The 24,264-nt window shown below is 43.7% G+C and overlaps 2 protein-coding genes across 2 annotated transcripts; one reads left to right on the top strand and one right to left on the bottom strand.

Moving 5' to 3' along the window:
* Nucleotides 1-251: 251 nt before the first annotated feature.
* MED17 (mediator complex subunit 17) lies at nucleotides 252-12,956 on the top strand. The gene is made up of 12 exons (XM_080567001.1): nucleotides 252-529; nucleotides 691-857; nucleotides 1,214-1,433; nucleotides 5,116-5,252; nucleotides 5,362-5,446; nucleotides 6,535-6,687; nucleotides 7,219-7,349; nucleotides 8,354-8,538; nucleotides 9,072-9,209; nucleotides 10,215-10,332; nucleotides 11,604-11,763; nucleotides 12,574-12,956. The coding sequence occupies exons 1-12, from the start codon at nucleotides 298-300 to the stop codon at nucleotides 12,777-12,779; spliced, it is 1,932 nt and encodes a 643-aa protein (XP_080423127.1). The 5' UTR covers nucleotides 252-297; the 3' UTR covers nucleotides 12,780-12,956.
* VSTM5 (V-set and transmembrane domain containing 5) lies at nucleotides 12,725-23,907 on the bottom strand. The gene is made up of 5 exons (XM_080567170.1): nucleotides 23,085-23,907; nucleotides 19,401-19,730; nucleotides 19,166-19,303; nucleotides 17,442-17,566; nucleotides 12,725-12,863 (listed from the first exon to the last, which is right to left on the bottom strand). Exons 1-4 carry the CDS (start codon nucleotides 23,167-23,169, stop codon nucleotides 17,523-17,525), a joined length of 597 nt encoding a protein of 198 aa, XP_080423296.1. The 5' UTR covers nucleotides 23,170-23,907; the 3' UTR covers nucleotides 12,725-12,863; nucleotides 17,442-17,522.
* Between the last annotated feature and the right edge of the window lie 357 nt (nucleotides 23,908-24,264).

Raw genomic sequence — 24,264 nt, 5'->3', positions numbered from 1 at the left:
CGGGTTGCCCAGGGAGGTGGTGGCGTCACCGTCCCTGGGGGTGTCCAAGGAAAGGTTGGACGTGGTGCTTAGGGACATGGCTTAGTGGGTGACACTGGTGGTAGGGGGACGGTTGGACCGGATGATTTTGGGGACTTTTCCGACCCCAATAACTTTATGAGGGGTACCAGCGCCTTCCTCCCGTCACGAGGCGGGGAAGGGCGGTCCCTCGCGGCGCGCCCCTCCCCTCCCGAGCGCGGTTTCGGCTCCGCCCGGCGGCAGAGGCGGAGGCGGAGGCGGAGCGGGGAGGCCTCCAAGATGGCGGGCGTGCCGGCCGTGCGCATCAGCATCGAGTCGGCGTGCGAGAAGCAGGTGCAGGAGGTGGGGCTGGATGGCAGCGAGACCTACCTGCAGCCCCTCTCCATGTCGCAGAACCTGGCCCGCCTGGCGCAGCGCATCGACTTCAGCCAGGGCTCCGGCTCCGAGGAGGACGAGCCGGGCTCCGCGGGCCGCGCCTGGGCCGAGCCGGGCGAGGCGGAGGATGAGGAAGGTGAGGGGCGGCCGGGCCCCGCCGTCGGGTGGCCGCCACCGAATTGCGGTGGGAGAGGGGCGAAAAGATGCGGGTCCCGCCTTGTTTTGCTGTGATTCGTGAAATGCGCGAACAGGGAGGCTTGCGCCTTTGTATCTTACAAGCCTTGCTTTCGCTTTTAGGGTTGGTGAAGTTCCAGCCGTCCCTCTGGCCTTGGGACTCGGTGAGGAACAACCTGAGAAGCGCCCTGACGGAGATGTGCGTGCTCTACGATGTCCTCAGCATCGTCAAGGATAAGAAGTTCATGACCCTCGATCCAGTCGTGCAGGAGCCCCCTCCTCCCAAACAGGTAAGTCTCAGCGCCTTGTGTAGTTCATATGACTCGATACCGAAGACTTTATTTCGTTGAGGCTTTTTCATGTGTGTTACATGCAAAATGTATTAAAGCATTCCACGTCATGTCCTGGTTTAGTGCTGTATGGGTGAGTGGGAAGGCCGAGAATGGGAGGCGAGGCTGATTTCAAAGGCCTCTTTGTCAGGGCTGTAAGTCACAGTGCTTCCTGTGCATGTTCAATACTGATGTGAAAGTGATTCTAAATCAGCTGCTCAACATACAGCAAAAGCTGCTTATCAGTTGCTGTCAATTAGCTTTTACTAATAATAATTTCAGGTGACTTAAAATACAACTTTTTTTTTTCCTTTTAGAATCCGCAGTTCCTACAGTTGATTTCCAAAAAGAAGTCATTAGCTGGAGCAGCTCAAATCCTGCTGAAAGGAGCGGAAAGATTATCCAAATCAGTGGCAGAAAACCAGGAAAATAAGCGACAAAGAGACTTCAACTCTGAACTGTTGAGACTGAGACAACACTGGAAGCTGAGAAAAGTGGGCGACAAAATTCTTGGTGATCTGAGCTACAGAAGTGCAGGTATACAGTAGATTTTTTTATTTATTTTATTATTGCCAAGAATGGAAACTTATATTTTACAAAGTATTTTTAAACTGGAAAAATACAGGGGATATCTTTAATAATGAATAACAGTTAATAACAGATAATTATGTGACAAAATTACAGAAGGAGGAAACGATTTATTATCAGGGAAAATATTCTGATATTATCAGGGAAAACATCCTTAGGTAAGTGACCTTAAAGGCTGGCAGACTTTTAGTAAAGATTGCTTTGTAGAACAATTCTGTATTGGCAGTAAGGTTGATCAGTTGACAAGTAGATGCTGTAACTCTTTGGCTTTTGTCTACGTTTGGTCTGTGAAGCATTTTAAAACATTGAGGAGTATCTTGTATTTTTCTCTGAACACTGATTCATTATTTCTGTTGTAACTTCTGAGAACTGAAGCTGAGAATATGCATTATTACATGAATTTCAGTGAGAGGGGTTAACGAACCCAGAGTCTAGAGCTGATAACATGGAACGAAGGAGTGAATGCAGAATAAGTAAAATTTGTAGATATAAAGCAGGCATCTGAGCTGGTTATATTGGGCACCTGATGTAGTCAGCGAAGGAGGGGAAAGAGAAACTTAGGGCTATTCATCTTCAGTTAATGAAGAAGCTGTGTGTGTGACTCTTCTTGATGATTTATCTTAAAGAACATGAAATGTTCCCTGGATGTAACAGGGTTGCAGATGTGGACATCTGTCTCTATCGGTCTCACCCAAATGGCTGGCTGTATGGTTGCTTTTTACAGACCGAACCCAGTCATAGCTTTTAAACTGCAGGACAAACATAAGCAACATTGCTTTATAGCAGGTGTTGCACCTTTACTTGCTATCTTATATTAGAATATTAGATATCACCCACTTGAGGACTGAGATGCTGCCGTGCTGAAATTAACTTTCTAAATTCCCTATATTTTTAAAGATTTCATTAAGAAATTAGAGTTGAGCGTAAACTATGGAGCTCTGGAGTCTTAGATGCATTCTGAAACAGAGGTTTGGGCTTCCTTGTTTGCAGGAGATGCTCTATAGTCTCAGGGCCGTGACGTTGTTGGCCTCAGAGGGACGTTGTGGGACAACTCGCGTGCTGTGAGAGATGGTTACAGGCCCTACAGGAGAGGGAGGCAGGGCAGAAGAAGTGGGTTAGCCCTGTATGTTAGGGAGTGCCTGGACTGTGTGGAGCTGGACAGTGGAGATGTGTCAGGGTGAAGGGAAAGGCCAGTAAGGCAGATATTATGGTGGGGGTCTGTTGTAGGCCACCCAACCAGGATGACGAGGTAGACAAAATACAAGCAACTAGGAGAGGTCTCACAATCACTAGCCCTTGCGGGAGACTTCAACTTCCCAGATGTCTGCTGCAAATAAAGTACAGCAGGGAAGAAACGGTCTAGGAAATTCCTGGAGTTTATGAAGGATAACTTGTTGACATAAGTGGTGAGGGAAGGTGCCCCACTTGATGGGCTGTTTGCAAACAGGGAAGGACTCGCGGGTGATGTGATGGTTGGAGGCTGTCTTGGGCACAGCAATCACAGAATGATGAGGTTTTGATTCTTGGCGGAGATCACAGCAATTACAAAATGAAGAGTTTTTGATTCTTGGTGAAGGAAGGAAGGTGGTTAGCAGGACTGCTGCGTGGATTTCTAGAGGGGAGACTTGGGCCTATTTAGAGGCCTGGTTGACGGCCCTTTGGGGGAGGTGGCTCATAAGGGTAAAGGAGTCCAGGAAGGCTGGGCCTTGGAGAATGAAATCATAAAGGCCCAGAAGCAGGCCATCCTAATGTACCAAAACTGAAGCAGGTGAAGGAGAAGATAAGTCTGGATAAACGGAGAGTTTCTTGTGGAACTTAAGAAGAAAAAAGCTTGTCAGCTGTGGAAGAAGGGGCAGGCAAATGGGGAGGGCTCTAGAGCTGTTGTCAGGTTGTGCAGGGAGAAAAACAGGAAGGCCAAGGCCCAACTGGAACTCAGAAGGCAATTAAAAATACTCATTTATAAATACATCAACAGCAAAAGGAGGATTAAGGAGAATCTCCATCCTTTATTGGATACGAGGGGAAACATAGTGGCGAAAGGATAAGGCTGAGAGACTTAAAGCCTTTTTTGCCTCTGTCTTTGTTGGTAAGGCCAATTGTTGTCAGGGTGCCCGGCCCCCTGAGCTGGGAGATAGTGACAGGGAGTGAGACAAAGCCTCTGTAACCCAGTGGGAAAGTGCAAGAGACTTCCTCCATGTTGTAAATGTTCACAAGTTGATGGTCCAGCTGGGATTCATCCAAGGAGGAGCTGGCAGAAGCGCTCACCAAGCAGCTTTAAGTAACCTGCCAGCAGTCCTGGCTAACCAGGGAGGGCCCAGTTGACTGGAGTTCAGCAAAAATGACTTCAATCTATCAGAAGGGCAGGAAGGAGGATCCAGGGAATGACAGGCCTGTCAGCCTGACCTTGGACACAGGGAAGGTTGTGGAGCTGAATCATCTGGGATGATTCACATCACAGTGAATCTGAATCACATCAAGATCACGTTCAAATGAAATTCCAGATCACATCACTGTGATCTTATCTTGAATGTCATTTTGCGGCACATAATGGACAACTGAGTGATCACAAGCAGCCAGCATGGGATTATGAAGGGCACGTGTTGCCTGACTAACCTGATCTCTTTCTATGACAAGACGATCTGCTTAGTAGATGAGGGAAAGACTGTGGATGTCCTTTACCTCAGTTTTAGTAAAGTGTTTTGACACTTTCCCATGGTATTTCCCTGTCTGCTCATGGCTTGGACAGGTGTATGGTTTGTTGGCTGGATGGCCAGGCTCAAGGAGCCGTAATGAATGGAGTTTGGTCCTGGTGGTGGCTGGTCACCACTGGCATTCCCCAGGGCTCAGTGTTGGAGCCTGTTTTGTTTAACATTTTAACATAGATTTGCATGAGGGGATCAAATGCTCCCTCAGGAAATTTGCAGATGATGCCAGTTTAGGTGGGAGCGTTGATCTAATCGAGGGTAGGAAGGCTGTGCAGAGGGATTGGGAGAGGCGGATCGATGGGCTGAGGCCAGTTGTGTGACATCCAACGAGGGTAAGTGCTGGGTGCTGCTCCTGGGGCACCACAACCCCATGCAGTGGTATAGGCTTGGGGAAGAGAGGCTGGAAAGCTGCCTGGCAGAAAAGGGCTTGGCTGTGCTGGTTGACAGCTGGTTGAACACGAGCCAGTGGTGTGTCAGGTGTGCAAGAAAGCCAACGGCATCTTGGCTTGTATCACAACTAGTGTGGCCAGCAGGACTGGGGAGGTGATTGTCCTGTTGTACTTGGCACTGCTGAGGCCGCACCTCGAGTACTGTGTTCAGGTTTGGGCCCCTCACCACAAGAAGGATGTTGAATTGCTCCTGTGTGTGCAGAGAAAAGCAACAAAGCTGGTGGTGAAGGGCCAAGAAAACAAGGGCTCTGAGGAGCGGCTGAGGGAACCGGGGGTGTTTGGTCTGGAGAAGTGGAGGCTGAGGGGAGACCTCATCAGTCTCTCCAACTGCCTGAAAGGAGATTGCAGAAAGGAGGGTGTTGGTCCCTTCCCATTGGAACGGGCTGCCGATGGTTGGACTTGGTGATCCTGAAGGTCTTTTCCAACCTGGATGATCCCGTGTTTCTAATATGCATGTCTCTGTTCTTCCTTGATTAGGTTCCCTTTTTCTTCATCATGGCACATTTGAGGTGATCAAGAACACTGATATTGACCTGGATAAAAAGATACCTGAGGATTACTGTCCTTTGGATGTTCAAATTCCGAGTGATTTAGAGGGATCAGCCTATATAAAGGTTTGCCAATATCTTTAGTAATTTAGCATGGGTTTTATGTTTATTGTACATTTGCAACAAAGAACAAGCATTAAAAAAAAAAAAACTTTTCTTTTTCATCCCCTCGTAGGTTTCTATTCAGAAACAAGCTCCAGACATTGGTGACCTTGGGACAGTAAATCTCTTTAAAAGACCCATGCCAAAATCAAAACCAGGTATAGTTATGTGTTGTTTTCTGAGCACGTTATCAAGAAACTGGAAAATTCTTGCACAGAGCTTGAAAGAAGAGTGAACGAAAATATTCTAACTTAAACTGAAATTTTCTGCTTGGGCTTTGGAAACAGGACATTTTCAAAGTGTATTCCTTCCATGTTTTATACGTGTTTATGCAGTTTATGAAATAAAATCCCTAAATTTGTATTTAAGTATACTGGAGTGCCTTGAGCATGTAACTGAAAGTACATCAAGATACCGTGGTTCAGCCCCTTACAGCCCATTTATCTCAACTGAACTGAAGGACTCTTCACTCTTAATTTTGCCCAAAATAAATCATTTGTTGCTGTGACTCACGTATTTTCTCTGAATCTGAAAGGTGCTGGGCAGCATGTCTTAACTACTGACAGCTCACCTGGCAGCAGCTTGGTTAAGCTGATACACGCCAGTATCTGTAGCTGTAAACCTTTGGGATTGTAAACTCAGTTGTTTAGGATAAAGAAAGAACTTGTTTCTGGCAGGATTTTACTTCATAGTGGTCTGTGTGCTGCTTTGAACATAGACATGATGCTATGTTATGTGGATATTTCATACAGCATTCAGGCTACAGTATAGACCAGAATCTTCCAAGAATTTGGGGCCTATAAATAATTTGAAAGTACATATTTAAAATTATTTTGTTGGTTTTTGCAGAGTGAGTTAAATAAAGCCAGAAGCTTCTTTAGAAGTAAATGGCAACTTAGGAAACTGAGGTTCACGAGCAGAATTCACGGAAGATCTGGGAATATAATGGCAGTTCCAGAAGGGACTAGCGATTTACAATATACGTATATGTGTATACGTACATATATACGTTCAATATACATATAAAACAAAGTAAAATTCAGTAGTGTTATCTAAAAGTGCTTGCTTAACAGATAAAACTTTGAAAAATACTCAGTTTGGATAGAAGATAATGACTACCTTGCTGCTATAATGATTGCATTCAGGCCACATCTCACAGCTACCGCTGAATATCTGATACCTGGAGGGGAAAAAAAGAAGGTAACTTCTCTTTACTCTTCTGAAAACATTAATTCATGTTTTTAAGGTTCTCCACACTGGCAGACAAAACTGGAGACTGCACAGAACGTTCTCTTATGTAAAGAAATCTTTGCCCAGCTGTCACGAGAAGCTGTTCAAATTAAATCACAAATTCCTCACATTGTTGTGAAAAACCAGATCATCTCCCAGCCTTTCCCAGGTAGGATTATTTGCTTAAATACAGTCTGAAATTCTGTTTGATGTGACAAAAAAAAAAAAAAAAAAAAAAAAAGGCAAAAAGTGTGTTAATCTTGCTCCTCAAAGAATTTGAAAAAGTTTCCCAGAATTTTGCTTTCTAATTATAGTAAGACCGAACTAATACATTTCAGTTTGTAATTTACAAATATTTTATTGTATGGATTATGATTTGTTTCTGATTTGTTATTTTGTCAGTAGCATTTAACGTTGTCAACTATAACGATATGTGTACGTAGCAGTTTGGAGCTGTGCGTGTCATTGCTGCTGTGGATTTCTTGTAGGTGAAACTGAAGACCTTAGCTAATGGGTTTTCAGAAGAACTAAGATTAAAAAGGGGTATACAGCTAATTATATCTTACGGGGAATGTTTCTGTATTGCTTGAACCTTTTTTTAAGAAAAAGATGGTGAATGTTGGTTGGTGAAGAATAAGAAGTTCTTAGCAGCAGGCTTGAGAACTTTTAGTATCCTTAATTTTTTAATCTGCTTGCGCAGGTTTGCAGTTGTCTATTTCTCTGTGTCACTCTTCCAATGACAAAAAATCACAAAAGTCTGCTGCCGAAAAACAGAATCCAGAGGATCACCTCTATGTTCTGGAACATAATTTGCATCAACTTATCAGAGAGGTAATGTGTTTATGGTCAAGTATTGAAGAGTTTGGGTTTTTTTTGGCTTTTGTTCAGGCTCGCAGGTAGTACAACAGAAAGCCACTAGAGGCCAGTAAACTCCTATCCATTTGTGTGAGGCAGCCTGCCGCTCAGTTCTGCTACGCGTGGGTGATGAGGGAGTTGCAGTTACGCTTTCTTGGAACAGTAGTTCTGGAGTTAACCTTAGGCCTTGCTGCTTGCTTCAGAAAAGCTGTGCGAGGTCTTTGCAGTACAGCTCCCTTTTTCCTTTGAGTCTGAGTGTTTGTCAAGTACCGGAACTGAGCATTGGTTCTGACCGGACTCCCGTTAGGAAAGAAGAATCAATTACTATAGTAACTTTGCTTTGTTTGAGGTCCACTGCTTGCTTCAGTGTTTTAGATTCTCATGTAATCAAGTGGAAGGACCTGGGGTAGGAGGTTGAGATGTGCTCCCCTCCTGAACAAATCAGACAAATTGCAGGTATCTAAGTAGTTGTGAAACCATGTTCCTGAGAGTGTTCATATCCTTAGAGCATGGCTCCACAAGAGATGAAATTATGCGGAACTGTCCAGTGTTTTTAAACACTGAGCTAAGGGACTTGAAGCTTTGGCTTAGTGCCCAGCTCTGTTGTGAATTTTGTTTCATGATTTTAAAATTTTTTGTACCTCAGTTTTCATCTCTAAAATGCTTCCTTTAGTTTTAGACTGCAGACTTGTTAGTGGGAGCTACTGCTATACTACCAAATTTTTCTTAGCTGGTAACTTTTTTGTTTTAAATCAGTTTCTCCTTTCATCAAGGTTTGAAAGACGTGCCTAAACAGGGAGGCAAAGTGTGATTAGAAAGCTGTTTTTATGTAAACCGCTGTCAAGCTTATGAAGTCAGAAAAGGTACACTTTGTGAAAGTATGTACACTTCTAAGACTCAGCGTGAAACAGAATGTTGTAGTATACATACTGCTTCTTGCAGTTGCACTTTCTCTTACAACAGCTGTTGTTTGTTTGCAGTGTCACAAGCAAACCCTGAGCTCAACAGTGATGCCACATCCAGCTAGTGCACCTTTCGGCCATAAGAGAATGAGACTAGCAGGACCCCAGGCTTTTGATAAAAATGAAATCAGTGCTTTACAGTCAAACGAAGGACTTTTGGAGAAGATAATAAAGCAGGCAAAACACATTTTTCTGAGACGCAGGTAGGTCACAGGCTATTCTTATTAAAGTTGTGATAAAGTATATCTATGTAAAACACAACTGATCTTTTTTCAGTGTTCTTAAAACTAGCTACTTCTTGATTCTTTATTTTGAAGTACTAAGAACAAATAACATATCAAGTATGAGTAAACAACACTTAACTAGTTTAAAAAAAAACAAACAGATTTCTGAGATCTGTGACAGCTGTAATGTAGGCTGCTGATAGTTGTCTCTACTTTCCCTATACTGTATAAATCCTTTTTAGTATTCTTTGCTGTGCAGTAGCTGATACTGAGTAATACCACTTCCGTATTTCTGCAGAATATGTGTGAAATTGCGTAAGTAAGTGTGCTTCATTTGCACCTGAATGGTGCTGAAATAGAACTTTCATCTGCACGGCTCTGTAAAACTGGCAAGCTTTTTGTGTGGCACAAAGAAAACCAAACTCATAATCTACACGCTTCCTTTTTTTTAAAAAAAAAAAAAACACAAACTGGCAAGATTATTTTGGGTGGAATGTGTCTCTCTCTTCTAGAACTGCTCGAACCATTGACAGTCTGGCTAGCCGTATTGAGGATCCTCAGATTCAGGCCCACTGGTCAAACATAAATGATGTTTATGAATCCAGTGTTAAAGTTCTAATAACTTCTCAAGGATATGAACAGATATGCAAGTAAGTATGAAAATGTTTGAATCTTTCTAGTTGTAAATTGATGCTGCAATGGCAGGGAGTATTCAAGTTCTGCTTTACAGGTTTAAGACAGAAAACCGAATTTGTCTTAAGACAGAAAACTAGAAAACCGTTTTTCGTATAGAAGTAATTTATTTTTCTGGATGGTGGGAAGGAGCAACCACCATAAGAAAGCTCTCACCCACTTTACAATGCATTTAATGAAGAAACTTAGTAAATTGTTAACTTATTAAGCAGAGTTTCTTTCAAGGGAGGAATTTTGAAACAGAAAGTGGTCATTGAGGAGGATTTAGTTCAGATGGAGATAGCTGAGTATGAAGTATTTCTGTATGTGCTGGATTCTAAACTTCCAATTTGGTCATGGAGAGCTGGTTGCTGCTCAGTCCTAGCTTGGTTACATAGGAACTGAAATGTGAATCTCATGCAATTTATGCTGTTATTACATTGACATTGAAATATGAGACATCATGTTCCAGAAACGAATGTCTACATGCTGACCGGCAGCAAATTAACTATATAGACAAGTGGACGGACTAGTTGCTTTAGCACCATTTTCCCATTTTGAGCAGTCTTTTCTGGCTGCTTCAACGCTGCGGAGCAGGTTGTGGTCATTGGTACAATTTGCAGTCTCGGTTCCAGAGACACCTGCTGCTCAAGACTTAGGTAGAACAGTAACCATCGTTTTCCCATGCACCTCTGGAAGGAAGCTTGGGAGGGAGCTGTGAGGCACCTCAGGAGGTTCCTTGACCTGAACAAGCAGTGGACTGGCTCTGGGAGCACGCCATGCCCTGCAGTATAGAGGGAGGTGTTGAGGTGAATGATGAAATTGAGATATTTTGAGTTGCTGCTGTATTCTATGGGCTTTGCACCATCCTCATGTTAGAGTTCCTATAACTTAATGGGAGGGATTCTGTGTTCTAGAGCAAGCTTCCTGTTTTCAGAAGTTTTGTAACACATTTTGAATAAACGTGCATCTTGTCTTCAAAGATCCATTCAACTACAACTGAACATTGGAGTTGAACAAATCAGAGTAGTGCATAGAGATGGAAGAGTTATTACCTTGTCCCATCAGGAGCAAGAACTGCAGGATTTCCTTTTATCTCAGGTAGAGTTGTATACGTTATTCTTCTATTTCTAATAGTGTGTTGGGGAAGAGGAGAAGTGAAAATCCCACATTTATCTTTGTAAAAAAAAGTATTAGATAATTAGAATAAAGGTATTGCAAATAGGAAGGTGGATGACTTTTTTTCAAGTATGTTTGTGTAGTGACTTTAGCAACTGATATTAAATAGGATGCCAGTTTTTACAAAGGTCACCAGCAGTAATGTTTTTACACTCCCAGTGAAATGCATTTGCTTATGCTACTCATTATCAGTGCATTAAGATTTTTGCTGACTTCAGAACAAGCAAGCAAGAGTCATAGCAGACTATAAGGTATTCAATATATGAAGCTTGCTCTAACCAAATCCAATTTAGAGTAGAGATTTTAATGAGTCCACAATTACTGTCATTTCAGCACTGTCTTGTTCATGTTTGCTTTGCAGCAGCCATTACTAAATCAGCTGATATTTGAACCGTGGTTTCTTAATTGTGTGGAGCAAGCTGCTGGTTTTGTTCAGAAGTGGCAGTCTTGCTAATATGCATTATAAATAGCCAAAATACAGGCCTTTAATAACAATGGTTGGCCTGTTGCAGTTACATGAAACTCTGCGACACAAAAGAAAACAAGTTGAAACAGGTTCTGCTGACGGTATCTATTTTTGATCAAGCGTTTTCAGGCTTTTTCAGAGAATTGCTAACAGTGCTAGGCTCTTCCTTGGAATGAGCATTAAATTTTCATACGGAAAAACTTAAGTTTCCAATCTTCTAAGCTGTTAAGGCTCAATGCTTAAAGCACTTGAACACTAATGGAGATAATCGTGTCCAAGAACCTCAGCTCTTATTTATTTGAGTTTGCCATAATACTTACTTGCACAGATATTTTAGTTATTTTAGAGCAGAGGTCTCATCTCCTGTCCAAGAAAAAATATTTCAATATCCTGTTCATAACACTTTAGTTAGGTGTTAATTGAAAGCAATACTTTAAAAAAAATAAAAAAGGCATATAAGCCCATATACCTATGGAAAATTCATCTGCAGAGTGTACTTAATACAGTGGTCTCTGTCTGCAAAGGAGATTATCAGTAGTGCTTTCTTCAAGTTAGACTTACATAGCATATTAAAAAAAGTTCCTCCAAAACTTGAGAACATAAGATAAAAGTCGCTTTTATAAATAGCTACTGTCCAGCAGCAGAAGAAAAAGCTTGGTAAAACCAGTATTCAATTAATTCTGTGGTGTGCAAATATTGATGAGATGAACTTGTTGTTATCTCTCAGATGTCACAGCACCAAGTACATGCGGTTCAGCAGCTTGCAAAAGTTATGGGATGGCACGTGCTGAGTTTCAGTAACCATGTTGGTCTGGGGCCAGTGGAGAGTATCGGCAATGCATCAGCGATAACTGTAGCATCACCAAATGGGGACTACGCCATTTCAGGTAATGTTTTCCTATTCCAAGTGTATACAAAATTCTTAAATGTGTTCTAAAGGGTTTTTAAGTCTTTTTCTAAAGCCAGTCTCTGGGATTTATAGAATAATGCCAACTTTGTGCAAAACGTTCTAGAAACAATCTCTTGTACCTGGAATTGACACCTAAACAGAATTAGTATATTAATAATAATAAATGTCTTTTTTACTGCGAGGGTGGTCAGGCCCTGAAACAGGTTGCCCAGATATGTTGTGGAGTCCCCATCCTTGGAAATACTCAAAACCTGACTGGAAATTGTCAAAAATCCCTTATCCACACAAGGAGAACACCACCGATCTCTCAGAGTTTTGCGATTAAAAGCAACAGAAATCCTTACTTTTATAATCCTTGCTTTTATAGATGCATTTCAAGAGATTTAGAATATACTTTTTTGAATGGAGTGGTGAAGAATACATCAAAGATAAGAATTAGAGAGGGGAAAAAAAAAGACTTGGTGTTCTTGACAATTCTACGGAAAAAGAGATGCATGTGTGAAGGGTTTTTTGTTGTTTTTCTGTTTTGTTTTGGTCAAATGTTTTCCTGATTTGGTGTAGCCAAGAGCATGCAGTGCTAACATAACAGAAGTAATAGAGAAGTGGGAAAACAGAGAAGGCAAATCCAAAGAGGAAAAACTCTTTATAAAAGAAAAAAAAAAGGTAGTTTTTTTCCAGCATATTTGGAATCGTCTAGGCAGTAACGTATAGCGTGCATGAGGAAGGATATTTAACGTGAGGAATTTCTGAAGTATAAAAATACTCATAAAATCTCTGTTCTTCACAGTACGTAACGGTCCTGAAAGTGGCAGCAAAGTTATGGTTCAGTTTCCACGGAGTCAGTGCAAGGATCTCCCCAAAGGTGATGTACTGCAAGATAACAAGTGGAATCATCTTCGAGGGCCCTTCAAGGAAGTCCAGTGGAATAAAATGGAAGGGCGTAACTTCGTGTATAAAATGGAGCTCCTCATGGCAGCCCTAACTCCGTGCTAATAGTCCATCAGTCTGTCCGTGGGGGCTTGGAATCAGTGCTGTGCGGCAAAAGTTTGCTGCCCACGCAACAAAGGGAAACGGAGCCTATGGGGCAATACAAGAAAACAAAAATTTATTTCCTGTACAGATCTGTCTATTGTAGCGTTTATAATAAATTGTTTTCAATGATATAGAGAATATGACTTTTTGAAAAAGTTCTTTTCAGCTGTACCTTTGCATATTGCTCTACCTAGATTAATTAGATATGTTAATGTTTTTTCATTTAAAAATAAGAAATTCAATAGGCCTGTGCTGTATGAAAGGTGCCTGCTCAAAGTGATACCCTTTTCTTCCCAGCCTCTACTTTTTCTGAATTGATTTTTGCAAATCTTTCTGAAAGAGGAAAATTCTGAGTAAGTTGTGCAATCACTAAGCCTTTTAGTGCCCTAGATCTCACACACACACACACCAAAATTTCAAGTAACCAGTCTTCACTGTGCGATGTTTTTGGGTTGGGGGTTGATGGTGTACATCAGTTGTATAGTGATGTGGCCTCTGGGCCACCTGTTTCATTTCTTTTTGAGAGAGATGTTAGTGATCTAGGTTGAGAACACTACAAAGCCACGGCTTCTGATGAGTGTATGCAGTGTATGTTACTTTGCAATCAACAGAAGTTGCAAGCAGGCATGTAGAGGAACAACTCTTGATCTGCATGTAAAATTCTCCTGACTGAATTTGTGTGTATTTTTTTTTTGGGAGGCGGTGTAAATTCATGTCTGAGAATAGAGCAGGAAGAGAGAGGAAGAGCAGGTAACTCATATGCAGTAGACCTTGGAACTCCACAGTCATGCTTTTTTTTCCCCCCTCTCTGCCCTGGCATCATCTGCCATCTAGAAAAACAATATTATTCATATTATTCTTATGGCGATCAGCTCTTTTGAGGTCCTAAAACAAAGAGGTAATATGTTTGGTTTTTTCTTTTCTTTTTGGTTGTAATTGTAGCCTTCTTGAAGCTTCTACTAAGGTGTTGCACAGAGCTTTTCTTTTGTGTGATGATTAATTGCTAAAGGTCTTTTTGAAACCTGTCTGTATAAGCTGGTTTAGACTTAAATCCGTATTGTGTTATGAGATGTATGTATATATATGAGGACACCTGCACATAGGCTATGCTTGAATTAAACCATTTTACTTCTGTAGTGACAGCTGTTATTTTGGTAATGTTCTTGAGCAATATGGAATAGCTGTTAGAAATGTGTGTTAAGCAACTGCTTGGGGCAAGCTGCTGTTCAGTGCGTATCCAAAGCAGCCACTGTGCTTACGTTGGAATTTTACATTGTGGAACAGGCTGCTACTGCAGTTCATCGAAATATTTGCCTCTGTGCAACTGAACTGTGGGAGAGGAAAGGGTTTTCTCATAAATTCTTTGATAACTCATGGAAAAAAAATGGTTGAAAATGGCACATACGTCTTGATCTTGAGATGGGCGAGTCTTGTGCAACACCTGAGATGCCTGTTGCTATATTGCTTGGCTAGCAGAAGCTGTAGGATTGCAGGCAGAGAGGGGTTTTGTTCCCTATAGCTCACAGCTGCATGCATTTGTCACGCATCTGGTTCCAATGAGGCAGTTTTAGCAATGCAACACATCTTTCAATCAAAATTAGAAGATGAGTGTATGAAACTTAAAAACAGTGAAGTATATGGATAAATTTAACTCAAACTGACAAGTCTGCATGTAGCAGTAGTCTTTTTGTCAAATAAGCACTTCATTACCAAATAATCACTGTGGAACTATTAGGTTCTTATGGTTGCAGGATATGTTTCCTTCTGGGAGGGGAAAAAAATAAAAACAACACGTGCAAGGTGATCATTTCTCCTATTCCAGGAGTGTAAGCATTACACATCAGCTGAGTATCTTCACTTACAGACTTTCAAGCTTAGATGTTATTAAAAAACAACACACAAGATGATTTGAAACCTTCAAAGTGTCTTTTCAAATTAGGAATCTCTGTGTATTCAACACCAATGAAAAAACAGACTGATACGACTTCTAACAACAGAGACAGTCTTGAAATTTTTCGTAGTATGTCTTTAAGCATGAGATGGAGACATTAATGGATGGTTAAGACCTTTACACTTGATTGCCAAAGCAATCTTAAGAACTTGGACATCTCTTTAATTAAAAAGTTTAAATGTAAAATGGTTTAATCCCTTTGATCACTTGGAATGTTCTAAGTATTAGCTTTTGCTGCAGTTTTGCATGCAGTTTATGAATGGAATAAGAGTTGCTATTTAATTTCTAAACTTCCATTTTTAAAAGCTTGCAGTAAAACTAAATTCTTCAGCCACTCCCTGTGTAGCAAGGGACTGTTCCAAACAGCCTCATATTTTGTATATAAAATATTATTGACGTGGATAATGCATATTGACAAATACCAGTTTCACAGAATTTGAATTATGTTACACTACCTTTAATTATGCTATATTTTGGATAAACTTTTCCACCAAGGAATTGTCAAGGAGCAAAGCAGTGCATAAGCTAACTGCTGTATGGGATCACTGAATATTTTTTGAATCCCTCTTGTTCATGTAGGATATCACTACTTAAAAGCGAGATTGGTGGCAGCAGCATCAATAACCAAGGATGGGTGCCTGAAATTGCTTTATCTTTAGCCAAGCTGAGAGGTAGAACCACACTAGTCAGAAACTCCATACTGCTGTTACAGCACATCTAAATTGTAAGGATTTTAAATGGTCACTTACTACTTTTACCCTAACTTTCCAGCATTGTAGTTTAGAAGTGAAAGCAATCTCTATGATTAGAGCAATGAATTCAAAAGGTCATTTATGCTTGCATATGTTTGCTGACTTTGACAATTACATTATTCAAGTAAATGTTAGTAGATAATAATGGTTTGACATGTAAGCTGCACTTAACTGTACTTTCTAAGCAAGTCTGGCAATGCACCTGCTATGTGCTCAGCTTAGTGAATAACTTCAAGTTCTAAGATGTAGGGACTGAAAAATAATAATCTGAAATAAAGTGAAAAAAATATGTATTTTCCGTATGCTATATGGATACCTTACAGAGTACTGTAAGCTTGGTAGTTAAAGCAGACATTTCTAGCTTCTGTGAAATCAATGCCTACTTCACTCAAAGATACAGAAGACTGGTAATAAATACATACTTAATGTGAAGAATTGGAACAAATTGTTCCTTTACAAAGCTGTGCTGTAGCTGGGATTTTAATTTAATTTTATTTTTAGTTTCTTTCTTCCTTGACGCAGGAAGGAGCAGCCAGCTGAATCTAACGTGAATTTATGAGTGGATGTCAGGCCCTTCGTACTACAAATGGCCCGTTCAATCCAGGGCTGACTTCTCAAAAGTATTGTGTTCAGGATGCTTTGGAAAAAGCTTTTTTAGCACCTATCTGCTTTATTACGCACTTGGCAAGAGATTCTTTGTTTTTATGGGTCTAACCTCTGCACCTGAGCACAGAAGTCCTTGAGCAGAGGGAGGGGAAGCTGTCAGCATGACTTGTAAAAGTTGTAGGAGAATGCGCTGAAGTGTGAGAGGCAGTACCAGCAGTTAAGCTCAAAGAGCCATGTGGCATCTGTAGACAGAGGTGAGCCTGCGGTCTCTTACATTTTCAATGTTTATTTCACACTGCTTTACAAAAGCAAAACAGGGTAATTTGAAGATTCACCAGTTTAGTGCTTTCCCTCTCACAAAAGCAAATGTTATTCCACACAGAGGATCTGCAGGTGGAGAATTCAAGTGCAGCATGCGGATTCATGCAAACACTAGCTAGCTTGCTTCTTGTTTTCCACAGAATAGGAAAGCAAAGGTGTCTTCCCTTAACTAGAGTGATTTCAGAACTGTAATTGTAAACACTACATTTCAAAGTAATGCTGTTTTAATTTTTCTTCCTAGATAGGCTGTTCATCAGTGGGCTCAGTTCGCAAAGGGCTCGACATCTTTCACAAGGAAACTGTTCGATATTTCTGCCGTGCCACAGGTGTGATACGTATTTTATCTGCCCACTCTAATTGTTACAGACAGCGTCAGCTTCAGTGCCTGTGTGCAGTTCCCCATTTAACAACCTTTCCTAGTAATGTAATAAAATGTGTGTTAATATCCCTGGGCAATGTAAACAATTGGAAATGTAAGTGGCGGAACTTTGACCAGCTTGGCGTTATTTCAAAGTCAGTTTTGTCTCGAGAAGAATTACAGTTTGTGTTCAGACCTTCAGGAAATTCCTTATGACTGAAAGTAGCAGCATATGCACAATAAACAGGATTCAATCCTTGCAGTTAATTTTTTTTAATGTAATACTGTAATTAGACATAATAAATTTACGTTGAATGATCCTAATGGCTGGTTGGTCTATAGCAGGATACTTGCCGTAGCCAAAATGCAGGCGTCCTTCAAGAGCATGATCATTTCCTTTATGGGTTGATACTAGTTGGTTGGTTGTTTTTAAGAGTGGCAGAGGCTGTAGATTTTATTAGTTAGCCACAGAAATGTGTTTGTGCTCAGCCATGAAAGCGTACTCTTTTACTTTGACAATGACTAGCAGAGCTGAAATTGTAACAGGTCAAAACAGCTCCATCAGACGCAGCTCATTTCATGTCCTATTAGCTTTGCAAGCCAAACAGCTTCTACAGTAGTCACAGACACTTTACCTTATAAGTTTCTTCTTGCTTTCCTTGCCAATACTTTCTCCTGAGGTAGAATTGTTATTTTTGTTATGAGACAGTCCTTGGCTAACATTCAATGGTTTCCAGTTCAATCTCTTCAGTTGTACTTGCTGCAAATGAAAGGATATTATTATCGATTGGCAAATGGATGGGAAGGTCCCCGTTCCAAAATTAACAACTCTGTGTTAATAGCTGAGACATTCTGAACTTTTTAATATTAGCTCAAGCTTACTCATCTACAATTGGGTTTTAAATACAAGACATTTCAAAATATTTGCATAAAGAGTCCCTCACCATGCTGAATGTGACTCTGGTTTTGTCAAGTACAAGACTAAAGGCACAATGAAAACTAAAACAAAGTCTATAGGGCCATTATACTTTTCTTTATGACTTCCAAAAGGAGGGCTGTCCTAAGGTGGGCTCAGGACAGAAGTTATGTCCCTGGTTGGATCCTGTTCTGGATGAGGACAGAGCAGGTGTCCAGTACTGCAGTATTCCTAAAGCCTGCCAAATAATGTATGGGATTCAGACTTTGTAAGACTCTGCCTCTATAGAAACATTGGCTTTAACTGAAGGAAGGAGAGGTTTTATCCAAGTAAGACTGTGTATTCTGGCATGATATGAAAATTTTCAGTAGCTACAGAAGCTCGTGAGCTGTGTGTGCACTGAAAAAAACATCAGCAGCCCTTAGAGTCATAGGTGAGCAGCAGAAAGGAGGAGGCAGCGTAAGCCAAATTGATCTCTTTTGACATCAAGTTTTGCAGAGTTGACATAATGTCTGGACCAGGAGGCTTAGGGTTCCTGAGCATCTGTGTTGACCTAGTGAAATACTGACACTTTGGCTGCTTGAAATGTAACAGCTTAAGCAGCACTTCAAAAAAGAAACACAGATGTTTTACCTACAGGGCAAGAGACCACAAATGGATCTGCACTTACAAAAAATGGAGGTGAATGGCTGAAATGTTTTGAAGTGGTAAAAGAAACCACCCATTCCAAGGATTTGCCTAAAGCTTGAGCCCGTGCCCATAGCATGGCATCTTCTCTTGCTACCTAGGCAGTATATCCCAGGCTGTGGCTGGAAAGTTTCTTCTCTAATATGTGAAAGCTCCTGTCAGTGCATCTCTTGTGTTCTCTTGATCTGTCAACTCTGCTTTCCATGGCTGGTGCCTTCGGCTCATGTTAGGAGCCTGATTTTAATATTAGTCAATGTTCATTGAAGTTTGCAACTGGGTCAGCCATGAGGATGGATTAAAGGAGGGTGTTGGAAGGTGAAAAGAGTGGTGTGGTCCTCCATGAAGCGAGGTGGGAACCACTCCAAGGGCCATTTGAGTATCTTCCCCTTGGAGATAACCTTCTGCAGCAGAACCTGAAGGTGTTGCTGGTGCGCTTTGGCTCACATCCCGTGACAGGGGGCGGTTATTGCAGCTCTGGCCTTTTCTCCCTAAGTTTGGCAGATAATGAGGTTGGGAAGTGTTTTGAGGTTTCTGATGTAAAAGGTATAAGGTAAATGTCCCGTGGATCTCTCTGAACTAACAATCTATTATTCTGTTGCCTGTGTTAGTAGAGGGTTGAACAGGATAACTTAGCTGAGCCCATCCAATTTTGTTTCTCCGTCACTGCTTAGCACCTTTACAGCTCAAACTGTGAGTGAATTTTTGGCTCAAAATTCAGATTTGAGAACCCTGTACCTTGACTGCACTCTTAGATACCTGAGAGCTTATGTGTCGTCTTCTGGAATAGGTGCAGGGATTTATTACACAGCCACATGAAGCAGATCAAGATGGCAGATACTGCAGCGAGAAATGCAAAGAGAACCGCTACAAAATGTATATCTTCGTAGATAATCTCTGCAGGGAAGACAGAAATACACCATTAGAAAATTGTTTATGAGCAGATCAGTGTTTAAACACAGGGCAAAGCTGAGAACTCCCCTGAAATTCATACCATAAACATTGACTATGATGGCGCCGTAGGTGTTGGTTCCATGCTCCTCTGTGACAGTGACAAAATAGTAGCCAGCATCTCTCATGCCCACGTTCAGAAGCTGTATAGAGCCATTTTCAAAAATAGTCACTCTGTCCTTGTAGACAGCGGATATGTTAACGTAATTCCCACTTTTCCACTCCACAATTTTGGTGGTGCCCCAGCTCGACACATGCTTCCACTCAACGGTGGCGACGCCTCTGCAAGAGTATTCAACCGAGAGGAGGATATTTTGTGCCACCGTTGCGTTGATGTTGGGCTGTGGGACAGTTAATGATACTCCTCCAGGGGCTGAAAGAGAAAGGAGACAATAAGCGTGGAGTTGATGCAGCAGTGAGTGTCCTCGGCAGGATGGGACGTCTTGCAGGGAAAATTGTCCTGTCCCTGTGACCTGTTTTAGGAGAGGAGAGATTATCCTCTGCAGTTTCTCTCTCTCTCCACTGACTGTGGAAGGAACATACACGTCTAACTTAAGACTAAACACATGTTTTATTTGGTTATAACCAGGAGAAATTTGTCTATCTTACAGGACAAGTAATTGCTTGTGTTTCAGTGTTTTGATACCCAAGAGGAGACGGTTTGGAAGAGTCTTTCTGGGGAAGGAAGCATAACATTTTCTGAAAAAAATGATCTTTGAATTTATCTCAAATGGAGGAATGGAAATCACATCCTCCTTTCATAAATCTCATCTTTAATACCTTTTAACAATCAAATTCTCTGTGTAAATGTATGGGAAAAATAAGTGCCACATTTGCTTAATAAGCTGAAGATCCCTGCAGTAGGCACTCCCTATCATTGTGCTGCTGTCTCTTCTCATGTCCCTGCAACCCACCTCTCTCCTCAGAGGTTAAATGAACCGTTTTTTTGCGAGCAGTCCTCACCTCCCATCTCCCTCATGTCCCCCAAAGTCAATAGCTTCACAGTAATGTATTTACAACTTAAATGTTGAGTACTTACTCAAAAAAAGAAAAAAAAGATGGCATTTGTGATTTCAATCACAATGTTCCAGTTTATGGGGACCTTAGGCGAGCCAAGTCAGCCTAATGCCCCCACTAAAATGGCAAGGAACAGTTTGAAGAAATAAGATTGTATAAAACCTGGCTTATTTACCTCATGCCATGGATCAAGAGTAAGGCTTTTGTGTTCATCAGAACTGGCTTGCCTTTAAAATCCTGCATTTAAACGGAAAGCTTAACTTCCATGGTCAAGGTAACCCACTATATCAGTTAATTATCATCCCCAAAAAGCAAGAACAGGCTTAAACATGTGAAGACTTGGCAAGGACTTCATTATGTTTGCAGGATGAGAGGGACATAGCAGGCTGCTGGAGAGGTCTAGTAGACTTTAAACCAGAAATAAAGTGTTAGCAACGTTTGAGACAACAGCTATATCAAGGCAGCCAGCTCTTGGCCAGTGCAGATAAATTGCATACAGTCAGAGGTACCTTGTTTCATGGGAAACACTGATTTCTTGGCAAAAACGGATACAAAAGAATATTGAATTCTAACACAATACACACTAATGTGATTATGGAGCTGTTCATAACAGTTAAACTGAACTGATTATTCAGTTTAATGCGTAAGTGCAATAGCTCTGCTTGCGCGGCGGGGGGGGTTCTGCCTGAAGATTTGGATGAACACCAAACATCCAAGTTTCAATCGGTGTACGTAGTTTTTGAACTAGTGGCCCATTTCAGACGCTTGGCTAGAGGCTGAAAGCCTGTTATCCACAGCAATCAAAGCAGACAGATGGCAGATAAAGCACAGAGTAAGCCCTACCATCAAATGCCTTTTCCTGGTTCAGCTTGGAGGAGCTCACCACCCTGCTCTCATGATGCGGGCACATCCCGAGCGCTATTGCTGATCTGAGGAGCGGCGGTGATCTGCAAATGTCGAACCCAGCGGGGCGAGAGGGTGAGTCCCTCAGCCGTGACGAGGGTGTGAGCGAAGCAGGACCATGGGGAAATGCCTCCTGGAGGCTGTGTGGGGTCTTCAGGAGAAAGAATGCTTAAAAAAGGCAAAGAAAAACATCTCCAAGGGAAAGAAAATTAAAAAAAAAAAAGATAACCCTCTGGGCCAGTGATACCCCTGAGCAAGCACAAAGAGGGAAGAGAGAGGTTAAGTGAATTTCAAGCTGACTCCACTCTATTTAGGATCCCTCTAACAGGATTCAGAAGCTACTGGCTAAAGTAAGCCAGGGAAACTGGGGAAGCTGGTTTGGTTCCTAGATCTTCATCTATGGGACCAGCACAGGAGAAAGCCCCAGCCTCCCTGTTTTTTGACCAGATGGGGTGTAGGCTTTTTCCAGGATAAGACCCCTGGGGTTCTCCCTTCGTGGTACTGTGTCGTGCTCGTGCTGCCCGCTGCCGCTGCAGGGACACCGTGCTTTCCACCTCCAGCTCAGCTGTGCTCTCAGTTTTACCCTGCCTGCACAAGAGACTTGCCAGACCTGTGAAAAGGGATTTGTGACAGCTAGATAAACAGAACGGACGGGAACTTCTGGTAATCGCTGCAAATTGTTCCAATTGTTTTCTGTTCCGTGTGTTCAGTTAAAGGCCTTTTGCTCTGTTTCTGACCAGACAGGAGCTGAGTGTCTCACCACAGCTACTCTTTTATGCTTTGATAAAGGCATGACTTTGTTTTCAATATAAGACTGCAAGGTAAAGGTAAAAATAAATAAATTTCCTCCACTGAATTATTTGCATGTGTTCTGTCTCCATCCAGCACACTAAGCCGAGTATGGCAACGCAGTACCTAAACACAGAAACGCATTTTTAACACGCAGTCTGCCTGGGTCACCTGAACCGGTCTGAGCTAAGCAGAGCCGCATCAGCCCCGAGAGCAAACATCGCACCCCCCTGCAGCACCCTGCGCAACGCCGCTGGGCGCTGCTGGCTGCGCCTACGGACCCGTACGGCCCTGCACGAGGCAGGACAAGGTGAAGGGGGTACCGATGCCGCCTGTTTGCTGGCACACCGCTGCACCACGAACCCTTCGTCCGGCCAGGAGCTCGAGCTGGACGTGCTGCTTTGTGTCCCAGACCTTTTGACAGCCGCACCGGACGGGTTTGCTGGGTGGAGGAGTGCTGGTGGCGATGAGGCCGGTGCTGCTCACGTGGAGCTCTGGGGTCAAGCGCTGTTGGTCCCCAGAGAAGGGTCTCCGCGGACAGGACATCCACCCAGCGGTGTCCCGCTCGTGTGCTGCCTTGGTGAGGAAGGAGGCAGCGCACAGCGGCCAAACCCACAGCCACCTGCAGCGCTGCCCACCCTAATTCTTCTGTGTGGGTGCTGGGGGGCTCGTCCTGGTCCCAAAAAATCTTCCGAGCAGCCAGAGTGGAGGCCAGAAACAGGGGAGAGGAGGAGGATGAAAGGAGGAGGAGGAGAAGGAGAGGAGGAGGAGGAGAGGAGGATGAAGAGGAGGAAGAGAGGAGGAGGAGGAGGAGAGGAGGATGAAGAGGAGGAAGAGAGGAGGAAGAGAAGGAGGAGAAGGAGAGGAGGAGAAGGAGGTTCAGAGGGGGATAAGAGGAAGATGAAGGGAGGATGATGAGGAGGATGAGATGAGGAGGAGGAGGAGGAGGAGGAGGAGGAGGAGGAGGGTGAAGGAAGGGGACGGGAGCCCGGGGGCGCAGCGGGGGCCGGGCACTTACTCTGCAGAGCCCACCCGGCGGCCAGGCAGAGGGTGACGGTGCCCACGACGACTCCGCGCCTCCGGCAGCCCCGCGGGGGTCTCATCAGCCGGCAGCCCGGGGGCTCGCATCGACCCCTCGGGGCGGGCCAGCCCGGCCCGGGGGAAGAAGCCGCGGGGCCTCTCCCTCCTTCCCCGCCTTCCTCCCTCCCTCCTCTTCCTCCCCAGGCACCGGGGCCTCCCCTCGGCTCCCCCCCGAGGCGGGTTTGAGGACACGAATCCACTCCGGGGCCCGGCCGCCGCCGCCGCCAGGAAATGAGCGCTGAGGGGCGGCCCCGGGCCCGCGGCGGGGCCGGGCCCCGGGCAGGGCGGCGGGGCTGGGCCGAGGAGCTCGGCTGGGCCCTGGGGAGCCCCGAGGAGCCGGCAGGGGAGGGCTGCCTCCGGGTTCAGACCCGGTACGAGGGGCTGTGCTGCCCCCCCGGTGAGGGCACGGCAGCGGGGTGCTGAGGGGCACCCCGGGCGGCTCGACGGACACCCCTGTGCTCCATGATCCCAGACCCTCAGGGAGGGACAGCACTTTAGGTGACTCCAGGAAGGATTTTGAGGAGAAAGCCCCATTATACCTGGAGAGCACTGGTTTTCCATGAGCTTCTGGTCAGAGCTGGAGGGCAGTTTGCCCGGCCAGCTGGACTCCCAGCCCCGCACCACTGGTGGTTCCTTCTCGTGACTCGAGCAAGGCCTTAGATGCTGCCTCCACAACATCCCCATGGGCACGCTGATGGGGTTGGGGTGAGGGAAGCGGAGAGCGAGGTGCACGGAGAGCTGGCTGCACGGCCAGGCACCTGGACAAGGGGAGAAATGGGGAGAAAAGGGGAGAGATGGCCACGCTGGAACGAGCCTGGTGAAGGACTACGAGGGAGACTGAGGGTTTGGAGTACCTGTCACGCAAAGAGAGGCTGCAAGAGGAGGGAGTCTTCATCCTGGAGAAGGGATGGCTCAGGGCAATCTTGTTACCGTGTATTAATAGCTGATGGCGGGGGGAGAAAAGAAGACAGGGCCAGATTCTTCTCAGTGGTGCCCAGTGACAGGACAAGAGCTGACAGCCCTGTTCCCATCCTACTGTATGCAGCACAGGCACTGGGTGTTCTCTCCTTTTGATCGTCTTCCAGAAGCCCCCCCAAAATGCATGCTGTTCTTTCAGA

Source organism: Anser brachyrhynchus (assembly GCF_964034855.1).
Source record: "Anser brachyrhynchus genome assembly, chromosome: 1".
Taxonomy (NCBI): domain Eukaryota; kingdom Metazoa; phylum Chordata; class Aves; order Anseriformes; family Anatidae; genus Anser; species Anser brachyrhynchus.
The sequence above is the reverse complement of the archived record's forward strand: the minus strand, read 5'-3'. Positions and strand labels throughout refer to the sequence as shown.